This window comes from Excalfactoria chinensis, chromosome 3 (genome assembly GCF_039878825.1).
Source record: "Excalfactoria chinensis isolate bCotChi1 chromosome 3, bCotChi1.hap2, whole genome shotgun sequence".
NCBI lineage: Eukaryota > Metazoa > Chordata > Aves > Galliformes > Phasianidae > Excalfactoria > Excalfactoria chinensis.
The window spans coordinates 65,211,957-65,239,886 of NC_092827.1; the positions used below are offsets into that span (position 1 = coordinate 65,211,957).

General features: G+C 40.2%; 1 protein-coding gene across 1 annotated transcript; it reads left to right on the plus strand.

Moving 5' to 3' along the window:
• Window positions 1–739: 739 nt before the first annotated feature.
• LOC140249928 (uncharacterized) lies at window positions 740–27,685 on the plus strand. The gene is made up of 20 exons (XM_072332204.1): window positions 740–976; window positions 2,559–2,655; window positions 3,852–4,097; window positions 4,672–4,761; window positions 5,984–6,122; window positions 6,438–6,546; window positions 7,824–9,180; window positions 10,217–10,328; window positions 13,656–13,821; window positions 14,542–14,757; window positions 16,012–16,158; window positions 20,363–20,521; window positions 21,183–21,291; window positions 21,676–21,782; window positions 22,038–22,193; window positions 23,427–23,531; window positions 24,740–24,880; window positions 25,899–25,983; window positions 26,342–26,462; window positions 27,233–27,685. Exons 1-20 carry the CDS (start codon window positions 740–742, stop codon window positions 27,420–27,422), a joined length of 4,089 nt encoding a protein of 1,362 aa, XP_072188305.1. The 3' UTR covers window positions 27,423–27,685.
• The last annotated feature ends 245 nt before the right edge of the window (window positions 27,686–27,930 follow it).

Consider the following 27,930-nt stretch of genomic DNA (forward strand, 5'->3'; position numbering starts at 1 on the left):
TCTTGTTTTCTCTCATTATTTTTCTCCTATTTTTCTCCTGTTGCCTTGGACACTGAGCTACTTTCTGAAGATTTAGCTGAAAGTCATGAAACTTTGGCAAATGCTTCTTTTTCTGGTTTTGTTTTTTATTGTAATTAGAATCTTACATCTGTTCATTTTTGTTTGTTTTGTTGTTGTTGTTTTTTGACGGAGACCTTAGAATTAAACAGTGAGCAGGCAACAATATCTCTAATCCATTTTAGCTGGCAGAAATATTGTGATTTTTTTTTTTTTGTTGTTTTCTATATTGCATGTGTCCTAGCTGTGTTTTATGTATGTGTGTGTTTGTGTATGTATGTGTGTTTGTGTATGTGTGTGTATGAAAGTTTTTGAAGTAAGAAGATTGTTTTGTTTTTTTCTGAGCCCAGGCTAAATGCAGACTATCTCTTGGATAAAGGAGAATGAACTAAAAAATGTCAGACTATGGGATTTACCATGTTGTTATGACACGTTTGTTTGCTTGCGATGGTTTTTACTGCATGTCTCTAACGTGGATTTCAGAAAGCAGGGTGCGGAAGCAGGAGCTTTTAAGGAAGAAGGCCATATGCTACAGCAGACTGCAAATGATCTAACAAGCATGGTATCATCTTAAAAAAAAACAACCAAAAATAAATTAACAAAATAATTCTTTATCCTCAGCTTTGGTTGACAACGCAGGTGACTCTTCCAGCAAGCAGTATCCCCTGTTTACAGTAGTATGATGGTCAATAATAACGACTCAATAGATGACTTGGGCCATGACCAAGATTTTCTGCATGCAAGGCAATTATGTTATTTGGCCAGCTCTGATTTGCTTCCTCAGAAGTTGACTTGCAGTGTAACTACGACTGGAATTAATGATGCAAGTGATACCCTAGAAACGTTGATTCCTCCTCTGGTTCCTGCCTCAGAGCCTGGAATGAGCCAGTGTGCTCCTGCTGACAAAAGCATGGAACAGGTTAGTTTGCTTTAAGTAAACACTGAATTTATAATTGCATATTTCTGATGGTTGCTGACCCTCTTCAGGAAGAAAGGGCTGCTAACACCTCTGTCTGTCTGTAGGTAGGAGGCTGTACTGGCTGGCCTTGGGAGGTGGATCATGACTCTGTGTCTGATTATGTTGTTTTAATGGATCCATGCCATAAAGTGCATTTCCTATGAGACACTTTTCCCATTGCTCCCCTTGTTGGATAGTTACTGCTGTCTCTCTCAATTTAGAGAAAAAGTTAAAAGTTAGGATATCTGGCTTCACATGTAATGATTGTGGGGTGTATTCATATTTTTATTTCTTTTTCTGGATCTTTTTCTTTGCTCTTACAGAGAGATTGACAGGAATAACCAAATTGTAGCTCTGGCTATGAACATAGCATGTGTTTCTTAGGAGGTAATAAACAATACAGTGCCTGTAGATGCGTACTGTAAAGGAACTCTTCTGTTTCCAATCATTTACCTACTGAAGTTTTATCATAATTGTAACTTTTTATTTTTCTTTTTAATGATGTCAAAATCAGAACTGCATGTGCTAACCAGGCTGTATCATACGTCTTGCTGTGAGTGTAATTCATCTCAGGGCTTCTTCTCTTGTTGCTGTTGGCATCACAGCTATGCAAAAGACAAGAGCTGGGAAAACTTTGACTCTTGTGAGTCAAGGAGATTGCTAGTTTTTTTCCAGGATAACATTAAATTTAATGAACAGTTGGGCATTGTTTGTTCTCTGGTAGCCTCTGGCATTTGGCTGTGTGAAGTGTGGGAATAGTTCTTAAGGACTCTGGAAAATAAAAAGTGAATTTGTGTCTTACTTTGTTATGTTGTGCTTATCAAGTGATACCAGATGGAACAGTTAGAGTTAAAAAGATTCCTTTGGGCAAAGTCTTATTATTTCTGTGTCTGTTCAACCATCTGTATTTGTGAAAGAAAAGAGGAAAAATATTGGTCTTAAACTTGCTCTAAACTTCTCATTTTCCATAATAATAATAAAAACGCTATTAGATAGCAAAGAATAGAAAATAAAAATAGGAGAGGAGGCTGCTGAAATCCAAAGTTTTTCTTTCTCTGTGTGGAAAGTTAATTTGACTGAGAGAATTTTGAAGCTTCTTTTCATCAGCAGTTCTGGTAGCATCCTTTATCAAATGGTTCAACCAGCCACTGAATGTTGGACCTGGGCACGTTTTAAAGTTTGATAGTGGAAGTTTGACCTGACAGGTATCAGCTGTCTTGATGCTACTCAGCTTATTGGTGAGAGACGTGGATGCTTCCCTCTGGTTTATGCTTTAGTTTCCATGTGGAGGAAATCCTGGCACATAGACTAAAATGAAATGCTGGATGATGTGAGGCTGAACAGCAGAACCCACTAAGGCATGCGCTGCCTGCACTGTGTATCCCCTCTGAGTTGTGAGATGGCAAAAGCTTTTAAATGCAAATGTCAACATTAAGTACAAAATACAATTTAAGAAATCCCTAAGCCCAAAGGCCAGTGATTCTTTCTGACTGAAAAGCATTCCGAAATGTAGTTTGATACTGTCTCTTCATGCTATTTTCAGACTGCAGAGCAGCAGGATGGAGCGCTGAGGCTGCAGATGGAGCAGCTGCAGAGGCTGGTGGCTGAGCAGCAGAAAATCATTGCGTTTTACAACCCAGGTACTTGGGGAATCCTTCCTGATGCTACAGCACCCTTGTCTGCCATTATTCGTACTCCAGCAGTGGAATGCAGCAATTCCTTAAAGAAAAAGAATGTCTCATAGGTTGCTTTTTTCGGTAGATTGAGGCTCTTCCTCTGGCAGTCAGGTTAAAGCATTTATTTCTCCACATAGATTTACGCACAAGCTGTAAACCCCAGAAAATGTTTTTGTTGTTTCTTTTTTTCTTTTTTCAGTTTTTTTTACCAGGAAGTGTATGAGGAGGAGTCTTTTGTGTTTAACAACAGATCTCCCATATAGACTTCTTCTGAAGTACAGATTTCAGGCTTTTGGTCTGTGCCAGAAACTCCTCGTGCCCCTCTCCTCTGCTGGCCTTGATGTCTGCAGGGCCTTTTCTCTCCCATTTTTCATTCCTCTCTCCCAGCTACTGTTGCACAATGTTTTTTTCCCTTACATAAACATAAACAAAAAGGGAAACATTTCCTCTTTTGCAGCAAGAGCTGCTCCAGAGATGCTCTGTGATACTTACATCTTACCTGCTAACATGCTTGTATGGGAACCATTGAGTCACAGCCTGAACCACTGATTGACCTCTGGGGAAAGGACTGGGTCAGCTATGGGAGCACAGGTGAAGGCAATTCAGCTGTGTGATGGGGTGGAGCTTGGCTGCACCTCTCTTTGACCCCATTTAGGGGCTGACTGCCACTGGGGAAGGTTCTCTTTCTGGTGATCTTTCTCTGGTAGAGATTTTCCCTGCAAACCTGGAATCTTCTGCTATGGGTAAGCAATCTTCTTCCCTTCCCTTATAGCACCTTTGTATCATACCAGTCCTTCCATCATTACACCTCTGGTGAAACATATTTTCCCATCATGTCAATCTGTCCAACTGATCCAGCCCTTAAGAAGGCATAGGGGAAATACATGTTTTACTTGCTCAGGAGTACTTTGTACATTCTCTTTAATTCAGCATCTCTCTGGCATTTGGTAATTGTGGGTATGTCTGGTGTAAGCACGTTTTTACAATTAAAGCATATAACAAAGCACAGTTTCATTATTTCACTCTGACCATACAAAATATTAGGGAGCATGAAAGCAACAGTGTTGTAGTGCAAAACTAGCATAGCAGGGACTTCTAATTCACTGCAAAGCAGCTGTCATAAACTAACCTATTTTTCCTTCTCTGGTAATTATTTTTAGGCTTTTCTGTTTCTCCTGTGATACCTTCCCATGTAGCAGCTGCGATGTCACCCCTTCCATGCTTTCCTGCTCCTTTAACTCCTGCCCAGTTGCCACCTGAAAATTCTTCACAAGTTGAGAGCCCAGGATGCTTAGAGACCTCTCCCTCAGTAATGCCTTCTGCCCTGCAGAACTGCTCCCCACCACCGGTGGCAAATGAGAGTGGTTCAGAAATCTCAGGAGAGCACCCGCAGCTGTCAGATTCAGGTAGGTGAGAAGCACTGGAAACTCAAATATAAGCATGCTGTGCAAATCTTCTGAAGTTCTGCCCTTGCTGGTGAAGACATTATTGTAGCATAGAGGAAAGGCTGTTTTTTTTTTTATGGTAGTTTATTACAAAAGCTGTTAAAGTGTTTTGAAATTTATTTTGGAAAGCTGAATTCCAGTGATCCTGCTTCTGATACTAACAGAGAAATTGGGCCTTGTGGATATATATGGTCATTAAATTGGAAATGGTAAGCCATATGAGGTAGAGCGTAAGGTACGCTTAAGGGAAGAAGCATAAAACATAGGATGTAGATATAGCATACAAAGATGAGAAAAGAGTGTGTGAGAAAGTAAGGCTTGAAGGTGCAGAAGCCTCAGTGCATCAGTTTAATGCCTGACTGGAGACTTGTCAGTGCACTTGGGTTTGAAATGTCCTCTAGCTGATCATGTGTGCTGGAGGATGGGGCTGTACTGAGCTATGCTGACTGCTGTGATGAGGATAGGTTTTTAGTTCTTGAAACATGAACAGGAGTGCACCAACAGCACATCTAATGTCTCCAATTTTTATTTAAAGGGATAAGCACAGAGCCATTGCTTCAGCATAATGAGGGCCCCACAAAACAGCTTTCCAGAAAAGATGCTCAGGAAGAAACAAGAACAAAAAACAAAGGTGAATTATGCAGCTGCCTGGATGCTTTTGTTCTTGTCTTGTATTGGGAAGAACTAGGGGAAAACTGTAGTGCTGAGGCACTTCTCCTGCTGTAGCATTCCCACTGCCACCTTTCTTGTAGATAAATAAATAGATAGACCATCTAGAAGACTGGATAAAGCAGAGCCTCACAGATGAGACTGTAAGGAGGAAGTGTGGGTTCTGCATCCCTTCCTGGAGCCTACCTGCTGTGCCACTTCCAGTTCTTCTACTACACCCTAGACTCGTAGACTCATAGAATTTCTCAGGTTGGAAAAGACCTTAAAGATCATATAGTTCAACCACAACCTAACCATACTACCCTCACTCTAACAATCCTCTGCTAAATCATGTCTCTGAGCACCACATCCAAACGGTTTTTCCTTGGGCAGCCTGTGCCGCTGCCATTCTAGTCTATGGCAGGTGACTGAGTTGCAGAAATAATTCTTCTTTATCTGTCATCAGACTGAAGATTTTTGGTATGTGGCTGAAAAAGCTGAGGGAAGAACATAGAAGCTTTTGTATCAACAATGTCAGTGCTCTACAGGAAATCACTTCTATTAAGTCACTGAAAAGAATGGGTCTAGATGTTGCCCCCTGTACTTCCTCAACTCCATCAAATCTTGAGACCTGATAGGGCATTACAAGGGTTTGTGTTGCAAGACAGTGCGTTGCCAAGGCCTTCAGGAGCACTGGGTGTGTCAGTGTCAGAAAGCAAGCTGCATGGTTTCTAACAACAGTGACAGTGTTTTGTGTGAATAAGCCAATAACAGCATTTTCCTGAAACTGACAGACCAACTTGAGCTATAGAGCAAGTCATGATTAACTGATAATTAGATAAGTCATTAAATGAAGTAGAGGCCTTCTTGTTGTGAGGAGCGTAGCCATTAAACCTAAACGGAAAGATGGACAAATTTACACACTTCTGTGAAATAGAATGGAAAATGCACAGTTAGAAGGTCTTTTGCCTACAAATACTGCTGTTGAAAATATTCCAAGAACTGAGGTGCATGTCATCTGGTCTACAGATACAGAATTTCAGTGCTGTCTAGTGATGTCTCATGCAATATTCTGCATTAACTGTGCATTACAAGTCTCTTGAGGCAAGGGGTACAAATCACCATTTCTTGCTTTGTTATTCCCATTATTCCCAGATGATTTTGCATAAATTGTTTTCATTGACCCTTTTCTTGCTTAGATAATGGTCAATTAAAAGAAAGGCCTTTCCCTGGAGCTTTTTCTGTAGTTGAAGAAGAACAAACAGAACAAATGAAGGAGGTTTCTCCACCTCCCTCCAGCACAAAGGTAAAGATGAAGACTGGAAACCTAGGAAACAGGTAAGAAATGAGTGTAGTCAGTCAGTCAAACTACAAAAGCATATTTTTGTTGATTGTAAAAATACTGTATAACACCTGCCAGCTGATACCAGACAAAAAGTTCCTAAAAGGAAACACAATTCATGTTTACTTCTAGCAGGATGTTTTGAAGTGGGTCTTAGGTATCCAGTAATACCGTACCTTTTGCTAACATTTTTTCACATTGAAAAAGAAGAGAATATTTCAATTCAAATCCCAATAACAACTCCATGAGAAATACTGGATGGAAGTTAGTTGGAGAATATTACAAATAAGAAACTTTTTTTCCTTGCCTAGGCCAATCACAACAGGAACTGATATTAGACAGAAGAAGACATCTGAAAAATGTATTGAACAGCTTCAGGTAGACACTCAGTTGGTAGAAAAACAGGAGCAGAAGCAGCAGGTACTGTGCCACTGGTGCATTTACTTTGTTTGTGATGAGTTCTCTTGAACGTGGAGGTTGTATGGGCGCTGGTTTTGGCTCACTGTGTAACAGCATGTTTTTTGACTCTTCTTTCACATGATACTGGAAGATTTTTCAACATCTCCCTTCCCTCCTCCTCCCTGAGGTTGATTCTGTTAGTTTCTTAATACTGATCACCTCCAGATTGTTGGCTTCTCCTTAAACTTTTCTGCTTTTTGCTTTTCACAAAACCATATCAAGTCAAGCTTCAGCAGGCAGAATTTAAACAACTGATCTCATTGATTCATAGCATATTTCTCACAAGATTAAGAGCAGGAATGACTGTAGGCAGTGTGAAAGTGACATTTGATGCTGAGATTTATGCCAGAAATCTCCTTCTCCTTAAAGATTAATACAAGTTTATGCACAAGTCTGACCTTGCAATTTCGAGCCCTTACAGACTTGTGAACAGCTGTTCTACAAAACTCAAAGGTTTTATTCACAGGGGAGACATACCTCCAGTTGTCAAGTCCTCCTCATGTCTTCTACTCTAAAACTAGATGACCTTTAAGGTCCCTTCCAACCCATGCCATTCTCTGATATTTAGCTTAAGAAGCATCTCAAGTTGTCTTGTCATTGTTCTCTGTGTTAATGGCTAAAAGTTGAGAAGATACTTTTTTCTTGTTGCTCTTTGTGCCAAATCTGACAACAGTTAATGGCCAGAGTTTCACATCAGCTCAGAACTGGGCGACTGTTCTGTTAGAGGCTAGTCAGTGCTTTTAATAGCCTTAATACCAAATGCAATAGGAGTTGCTTCAGTGGAAACCTTTGGGTGTCAGGCCCTGCATTATCCTAGGCTTGTTGAATTAGAAGGAAGATGTACATTTTATCACTCAGTAATTTTCTCTGTCTCATTGGGAAAATGGCATTTTAAACTGATGCATTTATATATTTCTGCCACGCTGTACAGAAAACTCAAACTGCCTTTGAAAACAAAGATGAAAACTCTCATCTTTGACCGCCCAAACACTTAGTGCTAAGTGTCTTAAATGCCTGACTCTCCTTAGGATTTAATGGAGGTGTCAGACAATGACTCATATTAAAAGTTCTCATGCCTTTTATGTAGTCTGCAGGCTGTTATTTATGAGCTCAGTTATCCATAGCCAGTTACTGGAAGACATCTGGTGTCTCAGCTTTTTCAATTAATGTAAACATTTTCCTTTCTGATGAATGAATCTCAGATTGTGGCTGTCATTATTTTTGGTGTTTGTTTTCAGAGCAAGGCAAAAGGAACATCTCGGAAGACTTTTCTGAAGCGAAAAGAAGGTACTGTAAGAGTCAATAGAACTAAACAGAAGCCTTTAAAAGAAACGAGCAAGAATTCCAGAAGAACTGATGTGGAGCACTGGAGTCTTTTCTCCCAGTCTGGGCAAATGGATGCAGGGATACTGCAGCCAAGGGAATACCCTCATGTAAATCTGCAGGTCAGCTCTATGCGTATGAGTGCACATGGAAAAAAAGCAAACTGTGCGTTAGCTGAGCAGGAAATTAAGGCTCAGACTGACTGTGAAGTGAAAGTACAGGAGCAAAGTGCAGAAGAAAAAGTAGTGATTAGGAGAGATGAAGATGCTTTTGGCTCACCTCATGCAAAGTGGACTGAAATCCTGAACTCATGTCCTGAAACAACAGAAATGAACCTACAATTAGGTGGAGACAGTGAAACTAATCACAGGGATTCCCTAGAGCAAGTTGATAGAACTGATAGAAGACCTGTGGAGGGTACCCTGCAAATAGACCTAGGTAGAGCAAATCAACTTCGGCAGTGTGAGCTCTCAGAGGAAGAAAAAAGCCCTTTGGAAGTCCTGCAAAAGAGTTGTATGCTTCAAGATATAGAGTCAGAACACATGAGGGAAGCAGTGTGGAGTGCAGTCCCTGTATTCACACAGGGCCAGAAGCATGTGCAGGTATGCCCACAAGAACTTGTTTCAGGGAGCCAGAGCCCAGAAAGCAAAAGACAAATTCATACTAGTTTTAAGAAGGTCAATGATAAGATCATAAAAATTACCTGTAACTCTCTTGAGGCTGTGGAGCAAGGAAGTTCATCCTTAGTTTTGCAGCAGGAATGTCAAAAGAAGGGGACAGCTGCCTTGACGTGGCATGTTGCATCTTCATCCCATGAGTCAGGCTGCTTATCCTCCAGTGATGATGACCCCAAATCTCACTGCAGTCAATATCCCTCCCAGCATAGGCCTCAGGGAGCAGATCATTCTGACAGACATCTGGATCTCTCTGAAAATGATTATGTTAGCGATGAGCCCAGTGAAACTGAACCTACGTCCATGAAAAAGAACATCAGTTTGTCCTCAAGGAAACAAGATATTCAAGAACTCTCAAGACAGCAAAGTCTCTCTCTCAGCACGAGCAGCAGTGATTCCAGCACTAGAACTGCCAGGCTGAAAGGGAGCATGTGTTCTGTATTTCATCTCACGAAATCCAAAAGGGGAGAGGATGAACTTGAATCAAAGGCCAGGCATGTTAAAAGCCTTGATCTGCCATCCTCAGCAGTGGTTTTGGGGATTAAAGGAGGCCCTGAAGTGAAGCAACCACAGAATAAGCTGCCTACAAATGTGTTAGGTAAGAGCTACCTGAGTTTTTGTTTCCTTCTCTTTTCAATATGGGAATTAAACAGAATCAGTCAAACTAAGATAAATTTATGTTCCCTAGGCGTATGCTCACCTCTGTTAGTATTTCTCAGTCCTAAACTGTTAGAAACAGAAAGGAAGGGGGAGAAGTACCTGCAAGCCCCTAGTTATGCTTGACCGTCCATGTCTGGTGGATGTCTCAGTAAGTCCCTGGAATCAGTGCTAGAGTTTCTGGTAGCTTATGTATATTCACCCCCACTCGCTGACTCTTGGCAGTGAGAAGTTCTTGTTTTCTGTTTACCCTCCTCAGAGACAATTTGAGATACAAAGATACAACAGGCTGGGCAAAATGATTTCTCACAATTGCTTATTTTATTCCTGAGACACAGAGAGCTCAGTATTGGTGGATAATGATGTTTTCCCTATAAGCATCTTCTCTCAGTTTATCCTGGATAGTGTTAGAGTTCTTCAGCCAGAAATCCTCCTAGTCTTTTTGGCTTGGTCATCTTCTGGCAAAGAAATGGTTTCCTGCTGAGAAAGGATTTAGACCTTTTTATTGAATTGGTTCTAACTCTTTTTTCTTAGCTTCTACTGCAGGACTTACCTCCTTCAGGCTAACTCCTCATCCCAAACATACTTGTTATCTCTCCCCCCCCCCTTTTTTTTTTAACCTGTTATCCTTCCTGCAGCAATACTTACTCCTGACAGCTCTTAATTACTCTTCTACACATTGCTAAGCTGTTCCAAGAAGAGTACTCAAGGACTGTGTAAAAGCGACATTCAAAATAAAGTTGAATTATCACTTGACAACTACATTCACAATAAGGAATTTGGCTGCTGACACTGGTATATCCCCAAAATCCATTTCAGTTATCATAACCTGCAGGGCTTGGACCATACTTGTAAGTATCCAGACTCCAACATGGTCCTTGTGTAATTATTTTTTGATAAGTTAATTCTGTTTGACAGATTCACCAGTAAAACTTACTGTGGTTATGCAACCAGTGCTAACATAAATATCTTTATAGCAGAAACCCAGAGCATCCTTTCCAGTGGATTAGAAAGTGGTGTATACCATGGAGGATCCCTTTCATTGACAAGAGCAGAAGAAGAACAGGACAAAGCAATGCATTTTCTCAGGTAAGTCCATATACACAAGGAACTGATCTGAGTGTGTACTGAGGCCAGCACTTCCATTAGCAACCTTAAAATGAGGTTGCTAAATCCATAATTAGTAGCTAGCTTTGTCAGAGTGGCATTTATGTTGTCTCTGAGAACTGAAACACTTGGATGTGTAGATAAAAAGTAAGGCTGACTGTTCACTTAACCAAAGGCACCAACTATGAAAACTGTGGTACAGTTTGCGTCTTAAAGCTGAGTAATGCCACATGCTTTGTGTAAGTTGCTGAACATCTTCAGATGACACTGAAATCTGTTGTAAGAATCGGGATAATTCGTTTTATGAGATTAGGCATCTGAATAAGTGAAGGATAAACTTCCCCTGTCGCATTTGCATCAGGGTACCCCCATGTTTCTAGTTATCAAATGTTCATACCATGCAACAGTGCCAACAGCATTGTAATTTCAGGAATATCTATCTTTTGAAGAAGCAGAATTGCCCTCACAAGTGTAACCAATTACAGGTAATACAAATGCCTGTAATAAATATTAAACAAGCTTACAAGTCGAATCAAATATATACACTTCCTTAATGTAAGGAGGCCTGTCAGAAATTGCTGGGCACCATCTACCATAAACACAGGAGTGATGCAGAAATAATTATTTCCCTTTTCACTTTTCTTAATTAGTGCCAAGAAAGAATAATTTATTGACTTTATTTCAATAGATCACACAAATGGATGGCTTTATTAAAGATCTTTCTAGCTTATGCTCATGCAGGCAGCTTGGGTGATCTCCAGCTGGCTGTGATAGTTGCTTCAGATGTGAACATCTGTGGGATTTGGTAGTTAATAAAGCTACTATTGATGTTAGGTGCTGCTTTTCCCTTTACTAGTGTAAATTTGAGCTGAGGAGTGATGCGCTGGTGCAGAATTACTGCAGTGCAGGATTTTCTGTCTGCTGACAGTGCTGCATCACAGATGACGTGGCTTTCATTTTTATTTAAGAACAGTGAAGATTTTTCCAAAGAGCTTTCACTAGATTTATTCATGTCATTAGCCACAGAAACCCCCTTATATGTCCATACAGATATTTATCCAAATATACATGCCTAGCACAATGCGTGCATCTTTTCAGTTCATTTTTCTAATTTATGAGTTAAAACTAATTGTGAAAGGCAGCTTATCCCCCCTGACTGTGCTGCCCCGTGCAGATTTATGCAGTCTGCTTTATTTTCAAACCAGCAAGGAGCACAAGATGGCAGCTACATCCAAAGCTCATTACTTAGGCCATGTTGGTGACTTAACACTTGTGGGAAGCAATGAAAACCCTTTTTGTGAGCAATGTGACAAGCCTAGACCTGCCTAGACCGTCCATTCTTTTGTTTCAAAGGGCTTTGTTTTTAAACCTTTGCAGACACAAATAACAGACAAGAAAGTGAAAACAATGGAGTGCACCTTGTGGTGCATATCTAGTGCCTGAGGGACCCTAGGATGCAGCCTGTGGCTCCACTGCTGAGGGAGTTGTTGCCGACTCTTAAGTGTCTGTCAGAGGATTCAGTGGTGGTCTTTTTTTCTTGGAAAGCCTTGCTGCATGTATACTTTTTGCCTTACAGCCAGCCTTCTGCTATGTGCCTCAGGCAGAGGTATGCCTGGGATTCATGCAAGGATTTGAGTTGATGCAAGGTACTTAGCTTTTGTAATATTTTACATCTCTGCACCTAGCTTTTACTTTATAGCTGGGGCTTAAGCAGTCTGTCTGAGGCTCCAAAGAAGTACTGTGTGTGCTCCAGGAGTCTTTATTACTTTTTTGTGAGTTTTTTTCCAAGCCAGGGGCTGTTTTATAGCCTCGAGCCAAACAGCCACAGCATGCTTTCACACAGAAGACTGGGGAGCTGCAACTGAGCTGCCTGCCAGGCATGATCCCTGCCCTGCACTGACCTCCAGACCTTGCCCAGCATTGCCTTGTCAGCTTGGGTTGGAGGCCTGTGGTTATGCTAGTAATATGACCCTGTGAGTGACTATGCTTGGACTGATGCTCTAGCTCTGATAATTTTACTTGTACAGGTACAACTCAAGTACAGTGCTGAAGAGGTTGATATCAGCTGAGATTCTGGAGGAAGTAGCTAGCTGGCCTCTGTTTTGCAGAAACTTAAGAGAGTACTCGTCAGTGGGAGGTGTTCTATATAGATCTTCCATCTTGCTTTTGTTCTTGTATGTGGTATTTTAGGGCAACTGGTCTGGATTTGGAGCAGTGGCAAGCTACACATGATTAAGCAGGGATTGTATATTCAAATTTAACCAGAATAATGCAAAAAGAATTAATACTTCAATTGAACATTGTGATTTTTATTTATTTATTTATTTATTTTTTGCATGCATTTAATGAGAATATTAGACTGGCTTATTTAAGTAAGAAAACAGCAAAAAGAAAAGTAATAAATTGTAAAAAACAAAAAACAAACAAAAAAACCCCAGCAGGATATGGGGAGCTCATTTGCCTCTTGCTGTTATTGTCAGCCTTCATATTTTGCTGTCAAAGAGCTAAACTCCATTATGGAGAAGAAAACATGAGGTCACGGCTGCCTCCTGTAGCTATCAAGTAATAGTAATAGCCAGATGGTGGCTGTAAGTCATGAAGTGAACTGAAGTAAGAAACTAATAAATAATGTAATATCAAATTAAAATTGAACTAGGCAGCTGGATCCTGATTATACAAATAATGCTCTACGGCTTTTGCAGAGTTTTTAAGCAGGTTTCCTGACCACTCATGCCTTGATACACTGGGTATGAAGGCAAAATGCCTTCTGAGTGATGGCCTCTCATATTTGGCTCCTGTATTTACTTACCTATAAGTAATATACTCAACCCCTTTCATGCAAGTCCACGGCTGTTCTCATCCGTGGGGACGGCCAAGCAGCTGGAAGTATGGCTCAGTCTCCAGCTTTGCATGATGAGGTGCCTCATAGGTGTGGAGCCAGGGAACAGACTGTGCCTTCTGCAGGTGTGCCTTAATGTAGCTTTCCTTGTACACAGCAAATGTGTTTGAAAGCCCCTAAGCTCAGTCTTTAGATTATCAGATAGTTTTAATTGAAAGTACTCTCATCTGCTCAATAGAATAAATTTTGCAGCTGATCTTGTACAAGTGCTTCAAGTGATGCGTGAGTTCTCCAACCTCAGTTTTGATAATGCTAATCACTTCTTGCCACTCTCAGCAGTATTAGCATATCTGAGATACGCCCAAGCCCCAAAGAATTCATGCCTAGAGAAAGAACATCTAGAGACAGTTCTTTGTGATAGTCTTTTGCCAACCTCATATTTTTTTCTTTTTCATTAACTTACTAAGCAGAAGACAAATGGACCAACTTAAGGCTGTCAGGGGCCAGGAGATGGCTCATCCATTGCAATACAACAGAGATCAAACTGATGCACTACAGAAGGAAGAAGTTATGCATAGCAAGTTCAAAGGAACACCTAGAGTCACTGGAGGAAGTGTAAAATCAGAGGAAATACAAGTAAGCTGTAAAATAAAAATGCTGTTCTCTTCATTGAATGTTCTTGTGTTCAAGTATCATATGGACCTGAGTCATTTCATTTGTCACCAGTACTGCTTATTGAAGATGGCTATGTGTACAGTGAAGATTTCTGTGTTAAAAAAACATCGCTTTGATTTGTGTTTTAAATATACAAGTTGCTCTCTTTACATAAGAAAAGAACAGATTGGAGAGGTGTGCCTTCAGTTTGGTACAGAAGCATGAGAGGCCCATGAAACCATGACATTAATCACATTGGACAGACACACAAGTGAGGGGAAAGTCAAAAAGGAGCTCACGTGACAGTTGATTACAGAGCAAACTGCACATTTCTGGTTAAACTCTGTTGATGATGCAGTTGCAGTATCCAGCATGAATGCTACCAAAGGATGAGGACTCAGTGTTGGAAACACCATGGATGATGGAATGAGAAGGGAACAGGAGAAAATAATGGAAATGTATAGCAAGAGGTCCTCATCAAAATGTAACAAATACCATAAATTCACTTCCTTGAACTCAGATAAAAATGTCTTTGCAGTCCCCTCTGGTGTTTGTAAGGACCATCTTGCTAATCACACTGCATGAAGTTCCAGTGCACTACCACTTTTTGCCATTAAAACATACCATGTGTACTTTTAATAGTGTTTTTTGCATTATTAGTTTGTATCTTCTGATTTTTCACTTTCTTTTTTCTTCTGGTAGATATTAAAGCAACAGATTGCAGGACTGCAGGAGGAGTTCAGGAGAAATGAGTCCTGTTGGCACGCTGCTTATTGCAAGCTAAGAGACCAGGTTGAGATGCTGACTAGGCAGAACATGGAGCTTCGAGTTGAGCTCAGAGGTTCAGAATACAAAAGGCTGAAAGCAGAAAGAAAAAGAGGAACTGTGAATCTCACTGACGGAAAATTCCAGACACCGGTACTGGAAGACTTTGTATTTAATACTGCCTGAATAATTTAGGCTTAGTTTTTCTTTGCCTGAATATTGTCATTCCATTCCTGCTGTGCTCAGTCTCAAGGGGAGAAATATCCGGTCTATGTTAAGCTATGTTTAAATATATTTCTTCAGTGGTCCTCTTCCATGTAAAATTAGTTATCCAAGAGATGGGTACCTCTACAAGGGGGTTTAACTGTTCTGTCTCTGACAGTCACAATGGGGCAGATGGTGCCTTTTTCCCTCCTCTAACTTGGAAGATAGTCCAGGTAACAGATTTGCATTGGCCTAATTAAGCCAGTCTCCTGAAATTAACTCTGTTCTTTGTGTATGTCACTGACCTTTTTAATAAAACAGCTCTTTAAGCCAGATGCAGGCTGTTTTCTGGCAATAAATATAGCGAGACCTTTAAATCTCACTTCAGTTCTTATTTAGTACAATAAGTTTCAGGGAAGAAAACACTGTCAGAGGCCTCTCTTACAAAAGCACAGATTGGATCTCTGAATGGGAGTTATGCTGGGATAGAGCAGGAGAGACAATCAGGTTGGAAAATGTAACTGGCTAGTATAAATGTGTCTGATGAAATCCTGAAATCAAAGAGGTTTAATCATAGTTGAACGGATTCTATTGTTCTTTTTCATTAATGTCCAATTTGCTTAATTTACTTGCAGGGTTACTTGTTACTTTACTGTGTAACTGCGTACCTTCATTAAAGGGAGATAAAGGAAGGGAGAATTCCATTACTCCCTTCTTACACAGACAGCAAATTTGGGGAAAATTAAATGATTCAGACTAGAAATCAAAAGGCAGAGGTTTGGTTTGAGTGGGTCATTTCATCTTTCTACATACTCAAGGAAGAAAAATATGTGCCTTTAAAGTGGGATTCATCAAATGTGAACTGAGGTGACTGGAACGGATAATTATCTTCCAGATGGTGCAGTCTGATGAGATGAATTTTATTTTTCCACAGAGAGCCTACACCTAGGAGAAAAACAAATCAAGCCCTTTATTCCTAGATATTTCTCTAATGTGCAAATATAATTTCTAGTAAAATCCCTTTTTAAAAGAAGCCAGACACACCAATTAGCCAGTCCCTTGCTTCCTGGAGTGAAGAAGCTTTGGTCTCTTTATGTTTGATTTCAGTGTACTCATTCATGAGATTTTTCATATAATACTGATAAGTTCCATTTGAAAATTGTGTGTATAGCATGTGTGTATGTATAACATATTCTTTGTTAGGTTGCAGAAGCTATCCTGCGAGAGACAACATCTTCAACCGCACAAGAAGAGAGATCATGGAGAGAGAAGCACGAGAGTTGTATCACTTCTTGTGTGGGGCCAAAGGCAGCTTTGCAGAAACAATGCTTTAGAGACATCAATAGCAAAGTATGTGTTCCTACTGCCTTTTGCCTGGTCAGTGGTAAAATCACAGCTGTTTACAAGCTGTGTCAAATTAACTCAGTATGTCAAGTGAAAGGCTTTTTTCTCATATCTCTATGACAACTAACAACATTGACTGAATATCAACAGGACCAAATGCTGAGTCCTGCACTTTGGCCACAACAACCCCAGGCAATGCTACAGGATTGGGGCAGAGTGGCTGGAAGACTGTTTAGAAGAAATGGACCTGGGGGTATTTATTGATGCTTGGCTGAGCATGAGCCAGCAGTGTGCCCAGGTGGCCAAGAAGGCCAATGGCATCCTGGCTTGTACCAGAAATACTAGCAGAAGCAGGGAAGGGATTGTCCCTCTGTACTCAGCGCTGGTGAGGCCGCACCTTGAGTACTGTGTCCAGTTTTGGGTCCCTCACTGCAAGAAAGACATTGAGGCCCTGGAAAGTGTTCAAAGAAGAGCAACAAAACTGGTGAGGAGTCTGGAGCACAGGCCATATGAGGAGTGGCTCAGGGAGCTGGGATTGTTTAGCTTGGAGAAGAGGAGGCTCAGGGGAGACCTCATTGCACTCTACAACTTCCTGAAGGGAGGTTGTGATGAGGGGCTTGGCCTCTTCTCCCAGGCAACAAACAGGACTTGAGGAAACGGCCACAAGTTGTACCAGATGGGGTTTATACTGGACATACGAAGGAACTTTTTCTCTCAGAGAGTGTTCAGGCACTGCAATGGCTGCCCAGGGAGGTGCTGGAGTCGCCATCCCTGGCAGTGTTCAAGAGGCGTCTGGATAGGGAGCTATATGGTCTAGTGGTTTTCTGTAGGTATGGTAAAGGGAGGGCGGTTGGGCTAGATGATCTTGTAGGTCCTTTCCAACCTTGTGATTCTATGTTTCTATTATTTCTAAACTGAATGTGCTTAAGAGAGAAGAATCAATAGTGTCTGGAATAGTAACTTCAAGTAGGAAGCAGATATTATCAGCCTTTACGGCTGTCTGTATTTCTAAATAATATATACTATTTGTAAGTTAGAAGCTGGAAAATTTAGCTGTAGGAAATCGTTCATTTGTTCTGTGTTGATTTTGGATCTCCTTGGTCCCTCCTCCAGCTGGAATTTCATAATTGCTTAATGCTTCAATTGGCAGAGTTATAAACAAGCCGAGTAATGTGGGATAAACTATTTGCAGTTTAGCTGACCAGTAAAGACAAAAAACTTCAGTAACTTATTTTGGAAGCTTTCACATTATGAAACAGTATGTCTCATCTGTATGTCTCAAGTGTTCTTGCCAAATGAGTTAAAGCCCCAGATATTCTACATAGGCACTCCTTGTCATTTATTGTGTTTTCCCCCTGTGGCAAGCAGCCATGCACATGCACAAAAGGAGGGGCAGCAGCTTCAGCAACAGTTCTGAGAAGGGGGATGTTGAGGACAGCAGACTTCTGGGCTTGTTGTTATCTGGGCTTTCATCATCCAACCAGCACTGGATCCAATCCAATTGGAATCCAGCACAAGCATGAAGTAGACTGGTGGGCATACTGCCCAGATGTCCTGGGTGAACTCTAAAATGTCTGACAGAAACATGTGTTCTTTATCTGATCTGATGGCAGAGGAAGGCCGTGCAGTGAACAGAGTGGATGCTGATTATTTGAATCTATAATTGAAGGCTCAGGGAAAAGGAACGTAAAACAGAAGCACAAAATCGGTGTTGTAGTGATAGATGTGAAAATGGTGACTCATGCTTGTGTTTCTTTGAGCTCTCTTATTTGCCGATGAAAGCTTTCAATGATTCTCAAACTCTGGACGGCTCTAAATTTTGGATATACAGCAAAATCTCATGCTGCTTTTCTGTCCAGAATTGAGATACTGTGCACAGGAGAAATGAAAGCGAAGGGATCACCTTGTGTAACAGAAGCAGCAATACATGTCATAGAGTCACGTGGTAAGCTTTATAAGATATTTCACACAAAGCCAGCTAGGAATGGTGAATTTCCTCAGCTGTAACCAAGAAAGCATAACAATACCTGGTGTGTGATTTATTTCTGTCGAAGCTAATAGAATTTGAGGGTATGTACAAAAATGACTGGGGAGCAAAACTGAGTAATGACTGGTACAGATTAGAGAATCAGGAGAACATGATTTTAAGAAAAATATATATATTTGAGAGAGAGATGTTACTTTCTCTACATCTGTGAAAAAGGTGTATCCTGTTGGCCTGTAATTCTTTTGTTAATGATGAATCCTATTTGTACTGTAGCATGAACTAGTTGGTGAAGAAATGGCTGATTCAAGCTGTGAGACAAGATAAGCATCTATTTTAACTGTATATCATTAAAGATTCTTTCAGAATGTGGCTTGTGGCCCAAGTAATTAATAATTTGTATTATCTCCAAACAAGCTGCTTTCTGAATGTATTAGAAATTGGGAGGAAACAAGTTGCCAGTTTCCTGCCATACATGTAGTTATAGATAAATGTTACTGATTACTAAGAAAGATATCATTCATTTCTTCTATTGGAAGGCATGCTGATACAGCTTTTAAAAAGTTACTGTTGGAAAAGTTTCAATCAAGGTCTACTGTGCATTATTCCTCTCTTACTACGTGGACTTTGCTGTGTAATTTCGCAGTGGATTTTCATGAGCTCTAAACATGTTATTTCCTTGTCTATGAGTATTCCTCCTGAAAACTGACTAATTATAAAGCAGGGAATTATGACTTTTGAGAATATGTAGATGGTCTTTTGTAGCATTTGAATGTTCACTGCTTTATTCATGAAGATTTGTTGTTTTTTCCCAAGTTTTTTGGTCTGTTAGTATGGGAAAGCAAACCCTATGATGTAGGCTCTGTAGGACTGGAAGAATCCTCAGGAGGCCACCTGGTCCCTCCTTTAGCCAGCAGCAAGATCAGTGTCACTGATCTCCCACAAGATCCAAAATGAGCTGGCATCTTTTGTTACCTAGCAATTCTTTATGTTAGAAAGTTTTACTTCATAACTAAACTCCATTTCCTTTGTCATCTCAAACTAACTGGTTGATTACCTTTTATTCTGTCTTCAGTGGAAGTGGGAAGGAACTGATGTATCTTGTGCTTGCTACAGGGCAAGACTGAGATTCCCTCTTTATATAACATACTGGTGATCTATGTGTTCCCAATGAAGAAAACTATATGTTCAGATAACTTGGTGCCTTTTCTTATGAAAGTGATTGAATTCAGGGCATCATTATCAAGAAATTAATTGTTCCGTATCAACTCAAATACTGAGTAATTGGATCTCTTGAAAAGTATAGACCTAAAGTGCAGCAGCTGCTTGGGTCAGGGTGTTTGCTATGATTCATGAAATGATCTTAGAATGGCATCCATTTTTATGATACAAAAACCATAGGCAACTCAGTAAGCCTGTGCTGATTTCCCTGACATTATTTCTGTAAAAATGGCAATGTTAGTGTATAAGTTAAAAATAGTAATCTATGATTTAGCTTTTGAAAATTCTACCACCTTCTGGTTTTCAGCTGATTTTTCTTTATTGACTCATGGCCATTAAATTTTAATGTGATTTATCAATATAAAGATGAGGAGATCATCATCTATGACAAAAGCTCATTAAACTTTGAGTTTAGTCATTATGGAAAATTGGCCCTAGTGACAGTTTCTGGAGAAGGAATTGATTGGTCTTTTATGTCTGTGGTTTGTTAGTGCCCCATTCCTTAAGCAATAAGCCATGCACTTGGGCAAATGAAGCTGATGGCTCATGTGTTTTTTTTCCGTGGACTGCTTGCTTACTCTTGCATTCCCAAACAGCTGTTGTTCAGTGGATGAGATGTTTAAAATGTAAGAAAGGTGGACATCTGGCAAATAAAATTGAATCTCCAACCCTACATACTTTTCTGGATCAGCTCAGTTGTGATTTCCCAGGCAGGAATGCTTTGCTTGTGGTTGCCAAGGTGGCTAGACTGAAGGATAGGAGCCTAAGAGCAGCTGTTGGCTTTGCACTGTGTACTTTGAATTACCCCTCTCCTTGTTCCACAGAGGACTGGGGGAAGTGGACTGAGTCTAAAGAGGGAATAACGTATAAAATATGCATATATACATCCATACACAGATAAACATCTTCTAAAAGCTTAAAAAAAAATGTAATGAGCCACCTGCTGTCGAAGGATTTAATGCTATGTTTAAATCAACTTAATGCAAATGTATTTAAATCTTTTAGGCAATAAAAAGCTCTGTGCAGAAGGCTGATCCATTGAGAATGGTAACAAAGGAACAACAAGAAAAGAAAACATCTCGCTGCTCCCTTGGCAGAAGCACAACGCCAACTGGCAGGACAACACTTCACCAGGGAAGTGTGACACCTTTTGAATTAGAAGAAGTAAGTCAGTGGAAAGGTCTATTTAAACTACCTTTATTTTCTCTTGACAGTATTGTTCAGAATTTAGATTGGGGTCATGTTTCTCACAAAGCTGTTGCTTGGTCTTCTTGCCTTGATACTGTCCGGTTTTTTATTCTGGAAGTCATTTTAGGGAACTACTCATACATTGAAATATTCCACAGAACCATAGGGGCTGGAAGGGACCTCTGGAGATCATCTAGTCCAACCCCTGCTAAAGCAGGTTCCCTAGGGCAGGCCACATGGAAAGGTGTTCAGGTTGGTTTTGAATATCAACTTCCCTGGGCAGCCTGTTCTACTGCTTTGTTACTCTCCACGCAAAGAATTTTTGCCCTCAGAAGGTGTTCATGACTGTGATATGTCATGCCTCATTGTCTTGGCGACCCAGTGAGGACCAAGAGCAAGAGCCACAGCTAAAATACAGCTCCTGAGAGAAGCAGAGTCCTACCTGGGGCTTCTTTCACTACAGTCTCTTTATTCAAAACAGTCTTAATTAAGATTAAACACATGCACTGTATGAGTGTGTAGGTCTTTGTGCACAGACATTCTCAGGAAGGGGGAGCACACTCCATCCATATCACTGATTACTCGTACGTTATAGCAAGGCACAGCTGTATTTTACAACCTCTTCGTGTTGCTTCAGGTTGTGTATCAACCCTCTCCTTCTGGGAGAGGAACAGATGAGAGGAAGTCACCTGGAGCTGGCTCACAACTGAGTGTTTCTAAGGGGTATAAATCTTCTTATGAAAAAGGTAAGATTTGTGGGAATTTTCTGCCTTAGAGGCATCTGAATGATTGATCTGCAACCCTTGGTTAACAGGAAATATATTGTCGCTAAAACTCTCCTACAATTCTTAAAAGTACAAAACCTGTACTTGACAAGAGAAGGAGAGTAGAATGTGCTGTTGGCTGTCGTTATATGCTGAGTGTATTGTTGTGGAAGCCCAGAAGGTGGAGCATGGTGGTGGTCTGCAGTTCTCCTTGGTCCAGGACAACGCAACGTTAGAAATGAGCAAGCCAGCATCATCAGTATAAGAAGCCATGTGTTGCAAGCTTCTGAGAGCTAGCATCTGCAAAAATAATCTTCTGTGCTAAGTGAAGAAACATGACTGTATCCTCTTTTAATTTTCTTATAGGCACACCTTCACCCATTTCAGTTATCTCAGAAGACATCTTTCTCTCAAATAAGCACAGCAATAACACTTGCAGCTTTGCACTCTGCAGTAACAGTGAGGAAACACAGGTATTTCACTAAGAAAATCTATAAAATAATTCACTGTATGTGACTTCAGTTTTCACATACAGCATGCTAATTCCACTTGGCTGGCAACAGCGCTCTCTTGGATTTATTTCCTTATCTCTTCTTATGATGTGTACGCTCTTTAAAACAATATTTTAATGGCTTAGAAATAACAAAGTACGTTTCTTTATCAACATATTCTTGCATGACCATTGGACATCAATTATGTTCTTAGTCACTATTTTAATTTTGGTTCAGGAGGAAGAGATTCCTAATCTTAAAAAGACAGAAAAAATGTTAAAACCTCAGAATAAAGTGGCATTTGAGACGCCCCAAAGGAGAAGTGGCATAACTGCATATGAGAACAAAGTACTTACAAGGAGTTCTCCTACTCTTCTGGATGCTGAATCAAAGGTTGGAGCAACTTATGGTTCTGTCTCTTATATGATGTGTAACTGTGTTTTCTATGGGTGAACTGAAACACACTCAGAAAATCTTCCATTCCCACTTCCTTCCTTGGCCACTATAAAACTCAAAACTTTTAATCTGAGACCAATACTGAGTTACTGTCTCCCAAAAGGACTTAGCTTCTGTTTCCTAATGAAATTGCAAATGTTTTTATCTGGGGGAGAAAGGTAGGGGGATATTGTGTCTGGAAGATTTGTGTCTTTCTCCAGAACAAAGCTGAAAGCTGAAGGTATGCATGATGAATATTTATTTACTGCTAGTGTTCAGGTCCCACTGCTTGCTTCAGAGCCCCCCAGGTCATGGGCTTTCCTTCTGTTGCTGGGCATTCCTTGTGTGCTCTGGAAGCACTACTCTGAAAGTATGTTCAGTCCTTTGAACGTAGCTTTACATGCAGAGGCAAGCAGCAGTTACCTCAAACTGTCTTGGTCTGTGTGTATGAAATCCATATTAGTAAGAGGAGTGAGAACTGAAGGATGTTCTATTTAGAGGGAAGAGAGACTACTGTGGAAAGCACTTTGTGAATGCTATGTAATGAACATGGGCTTGGGGATGGATCTGACAACTTCAAGTACAGTGTTGACAGCTTTTTCCCTGGAATACATCAGTGCCCTTTGGGAAGCAGTACTCCCAGTTCCTTTGGATCCCACAGGCTGACATGTACTACCACTGTAAGGAGAATTAGTTAACTGCTCTGGATGCCATGTGCCAGTTGTCAGTTAACTTAAGGCTCCTTTATGCTACCAGACAGTGCAAAGGCAACTCATTGTAACAGTAAATTGAATGCGTGGCATCCTGAATAACCCTTAGTTACATAGTCAGCATTACCTGCAGCTATTTGTCAATGTGATCAGCTATGATCAATGTGATTTGTTTTGAAAAGTGGATCTTGCTAGTATAGGTGCCTTTCTTAGCAAATCAGGAACCTTGCATTCAGAGATAATTCTCATTCCCTGATATTGCTTTAACAGCTGAAGTTGATTGGAATTAATGCACAGCAATTGCAGTTATGACTAAAACATCAGAATTCACAATGAACTCAAGACAATATTGGAAATAAAGGCAACTTTCCCCTTGTGTAGAAGTAAACGTGTTTTTGTTTTGTTTTGAAGAGTTGATGAAATTTGTGAATGTTTTTACAGCCTTTCTGTCTATATAAATCTGAATGTGTAATTTTTGTAGGTAAAGCCTCCAAAATCAATATTATCTAGAAGGTCAATGTTGCATCAAGAAAGAAGGGAAAATGAGGATGTTGTGCAGGAAAAAATAGAGCATCGGGATGGAAAGGTGAGATAAATTAAGGGTGCTTGAAGAGATTGCCAACAGCACTGCAACAGATAGGAATTGCTGCTTCAAGTAGCCATAGAAAATTATCTCTCAAACGAAGAGTCCTTAATGAAGAGCTCAAGTGTAAAGTTCATGTTATGAGTAGCAGGAAATTATATATAGCTGATGGGATGGAAATCAAGTAAGCAATTTTTCTTCTACTGTGCTGACTGAGGGTAATTTATGTCCAATCACAGTTGTCAATTCTTGATAAGCCTTCTTGATATATGAAGTTCAGACAGTAAAGAAAGACACAGCTTCCTGTGTCTATTCAGTTCAGAACTGAACTGTCAATACATGTGTTGATTAATGATACTTTCCAGTAAGCAGATATGGAGAAGGCTTTTGCAGTACAACATTGTTCAGGGGATACTGGTTTGTACTATGGTTGCTGTAGTACACCAAATGGTTGTCTTCTTTTTTTGGACTTGCCCAAATGAATTAAATTATGGGATTTCTATAGGCTGAACAGAACTAGCTCCCGTAGTCATTCTGGAAAAATCATTAACTAGAGGCTGTATTAGGAAGGAAATCTTCTTAATCCAATATATTGTTTGCAAAACAGCACACTGATGATGTTATTGCCACTTGTTAAGAAGTCTTGATCAGTTTTGTAAGAAATCTGCATACAGCCATGTTTAACTCTGTAGTACTGACTGTCCATTCATGCTTATGTTACTTGGAAAAAAAATGGTTGTTAACATGTCAGCTGTCTCTGTTAATATATCATTTTGATTTGCCTTATCCAGGACCTGGGCCTATTGGGCAACCTACATAGAGTACCAGCATATATGAACGTAGTACAAACGCTTACTAATTGAAGTCAGCCAATGAAGAGCTTGTGTTGCTTCATTATTGACCCAGGGCCATCTGTCTTATCTTGCTTAACAGAAGACAAGGCAGTGTGGTGGGGATTTAAGCCAAGTGCTGGAAAAGAGATGATTTTGCTAATGCCATACTTTTTATTTCTTCTTCTCTTATGCAAGAATGAGGCAAAAAACCAAACCAAAACAAAAAAAAACATACACATGCTGGTGAGATAGCTTTGAAATACAAAAGTATTGAGTGGGTACACTGAGTTATTTCAAGTTCCAGTTTCACTGTAAGGCAGCACAGTGTAGCTCGCATCCTTTGACTTCATTTACATTAGGTGCTCTGTGTTTTTGAAGGTTGAAGAGGTGCTTACTGATGGCCGTCGAATCATCACCTTCCGCAATGGTACTAAAAAAGAGATCAGTGCTGATAAAAGGATGACAACAATTAGCTTTTTCAATGGAGATGTAAAGAAGATCATGCCAGATCAGAGAGTGGTATGTCATATTTGTTTTCTTTAAGGAAAACTGTATGGCTGTGATCTGTCAAACAAGTTCCTACTGTTTATCTTTGTAGCAGAAATGCTAACTCACAACTTTGAAGAAGTGATTGAGCATCTGGTGGGAAGGCAGAGCCAACCCATGGGAGCTCAGGTGTCACTCAATACACCTGAGTGACCAGAAGGGGTGGAGCCAGGATCCATACCTTCCCAGACCTCATTTAAGGGTTGTCAGTGGAGGCAAGGGTATGTTGCTGGAGAGATGCCTGCCTACCTGAGGCTTTCTAAGTGTAAGCAGATATTTTTCCTTTGTTTCTGTGTCTACGGCTGCTGCATCTGAACACATCCTCACTTTGCTACTACACTGTCATTGCTGTGCTTTCCATGATGTTACAGCATTACAATCTTGAAATAGCATTTCTGGGAGAAACTGATGGGGAAGGGTTTTGGTTTCCATAGTCCTGACAGGGGAGGACAAGAATGGAAAGAGGCGAAGGTAACAGCTGAAGGGGCAAACAGGGATTGGGCCAAGCAGATCAAAGGAAAGAAGGCAAAATGTAGGGGAAAGCCATCTGAAGAAAGGACTACTTTTCATATATTTTAGAGTGGGTTGCACAGGAGTACTCTTGGCATTAGGTAAATATGTTTGATAAGGACATGGGCTGAAGTGGAGATGAGTAAGATCTTGGTGAGAATGTGAACATTTTAAATGATTAGCGCATGGACTGGAGCTAGAGATCCTATCCACAGGGAGCTGGGAAGATCTCTCTCATGTGCATTGTTCTGCTCTATGCTACAGGAAGTAGAAATATCTAGAAAAAGCCAGGAGGGAGGGGTGTGAATGAAAGAGAGGAATTAAAATGTAAGGATGTCAACTTTTAGGGATGAGAGATACGTGAAGAAAATGGCCTTGAAATGACTTCTTAAAGTTGGCTTATTTTTAAGCACACAGCTATGGTTTAATAATCTTATGCAAATGTTATGACCATGCTGTAAACAGTTCGCTCTCCTTCCAGATTTATTATTATGCAGACGCACAGACAACTCACACTGCTTATCCAGAGGGCCTAGAGGTGCTGCAGTTCCCTAATAATCAGATAGGTATGCAAGAACTTGTGAATGTGAACTATATGTGTGGAAGTGTCTTCATTGTGAAAGTATTGTCTGAGCCTAACTCCAATTTGCTTTTTTTTCTTCCAATTTGCTTCATCTTTGCCTTTTGACAGTTGGCATGATCCATCACTTCACTGCTCAGTTTCCTTCTGCAAAGGATAATAAAGGAGCATAAATGCATCCTTTCTATAGTTTTTACTATCTCATTTGATTCTTTAGTTTCTCTAGCAGTATACTGGATAGAATTTCTACCCTCAATACAATGTCTACAGAAAATCTCATCTAGCTTTGTGTAAAGCGATGAGAAAGAATTCCAAAGACACTTTTTGAATCTTGTTTTCCACAGAAAAGCATTATCCTGATGGCACACAAGAAATTGTGTTCCCAGATCACACAGTGAAATGCCTCTATAGCGATGGATTCGAGGAAACTTTTTTCCCTGATGGTACAATAGTAAAAGTAGAAAAGTAAGTCTCCTTTAGAGATGGGAATCGGCACTGGGCACAAGTTTAATGTTACTAGCATATACAACTGTGGTTTGATTCTGCATGACTGGGAAATGTCCATATGAAAGAAGAGATTTGGAAGAGAACAAGTGTTTTGCTACAGTGAGGAACTGAAAATTGTTTGCTTCCACTTTGAATCACAGGTGACCTGATGTCATTGGCAAAGTGACTGCGAAATATTTCTCATTTAGTTCTATGTAACTTCACAGTCACTCTCTACATCTGACCAGGGCAACAGTGCAAGCAAAAGGGAAGCCAGTTATCTGTATTAACAATGTAGGGCTGGAAAAGAGGACTCTTGGGCTCTATTCCTTGGTATTTTACTCACTTACTGGTCTTGCCAAGATGTTTTAAATTCTTTGTTTCTATTTTTATATAAAATGAGGACAAATAACAATAGGAATTCATTATACATGCCTCTTCTGTGGTTAGGGAATGTTCTGCTGTAAAAGAGATTTTCTGTTAGCAAAATGCCTTGAAATCCCTGCATGCGGTGCTCATATAAAATACAGATCCTACCATCCATTAGCTATTGTTACGTATGGCAGCACCATTGTATTGAAGTGGAATTGTGATAACTGATCTCTGATTCTACTGCATGTAAATTCTGAGGTGAATTTTATAACCTGTGAAGGTTTCTACCTTCACTGTGCCATCTTAGGCAGTTACGTATGATAGGTTTATAACATACAGTGCTTTATGGCCCATTCACTCGTGGCTATTACTTTCAGGAATGGAGATAAACTAGTGGTATTCAGTAATGGCCAGAAGGAGTTTCACACTGCACAGTTCAAGAGGAGGGAGTACCCAGATGGAACCGTAAAGACTGTGTACTGCAATGGCAGGCAAGAAACAAAGTACTTGTCTGGACGGGTTCGAATCAAGGACGAAAAGGGTAACATCATCCTAGATAAGAAGTGATTCCTCCCCTCAGTGGCTGCACTGTATGTAAGTGGCTCAAGAAATTTTCTCTGTACAACTTAATCGCTCTCTGCTCTGGACATGGGTGTCGGTTTGAAAGATTTTTTCCTGATGTCTCTGATGCTTTTCTGTTGCTGTTAATAATTAAGATTAGAATATGTGCAGCAGTGAAAACCACTATTTCTAATGAAATAAATTAAGGATAATACTCTTAATCGATTGTGTTCTATACGACTACGAATTACTATCATATACCACAAAGAAAAAAAGGAAAATATATCTTGGATGAATGAAGACTAGCCTACATTTGTGCCCTCAGGTTATGGAAAGGAAAAAAAAAAAAAAAAGAGGATTAGGAGCTGCTAAAGTACCTTCCATATATTAGAAAAGGCTGAGAGCTGGGGCTCTTGAACCTGGAGAAGGCTCAGTCGTATCAATGTACATAAATACCTGATAGGAGGGAACATCGGACTCTTTGGAGCAGTGCCCATTGACAAGAGGCAAAAGG

Coding starts and splice junctions, on each gene's coding strand:
- LOC140249928 (XM_072332204.1), top strand. CDS start 740: ATGGTCAATAATAACGACTCAATAGATGACTTGGGCCATGACCAAGAT. Junction 14,758..16,011: donor ACGGAAAATTCCAGACACCG/GTACTGGAAGAC, acceptor ATTCTTTGTTAG/GTTGCAGAAGCTATCCTGCG. Junction 24,881..25,898: donor TCATGCCAGATCAGAGAGTG/GTATGTCATATT, acceptor CTCTCCTTCCAG/ATTTATTATTATGCAGACGC.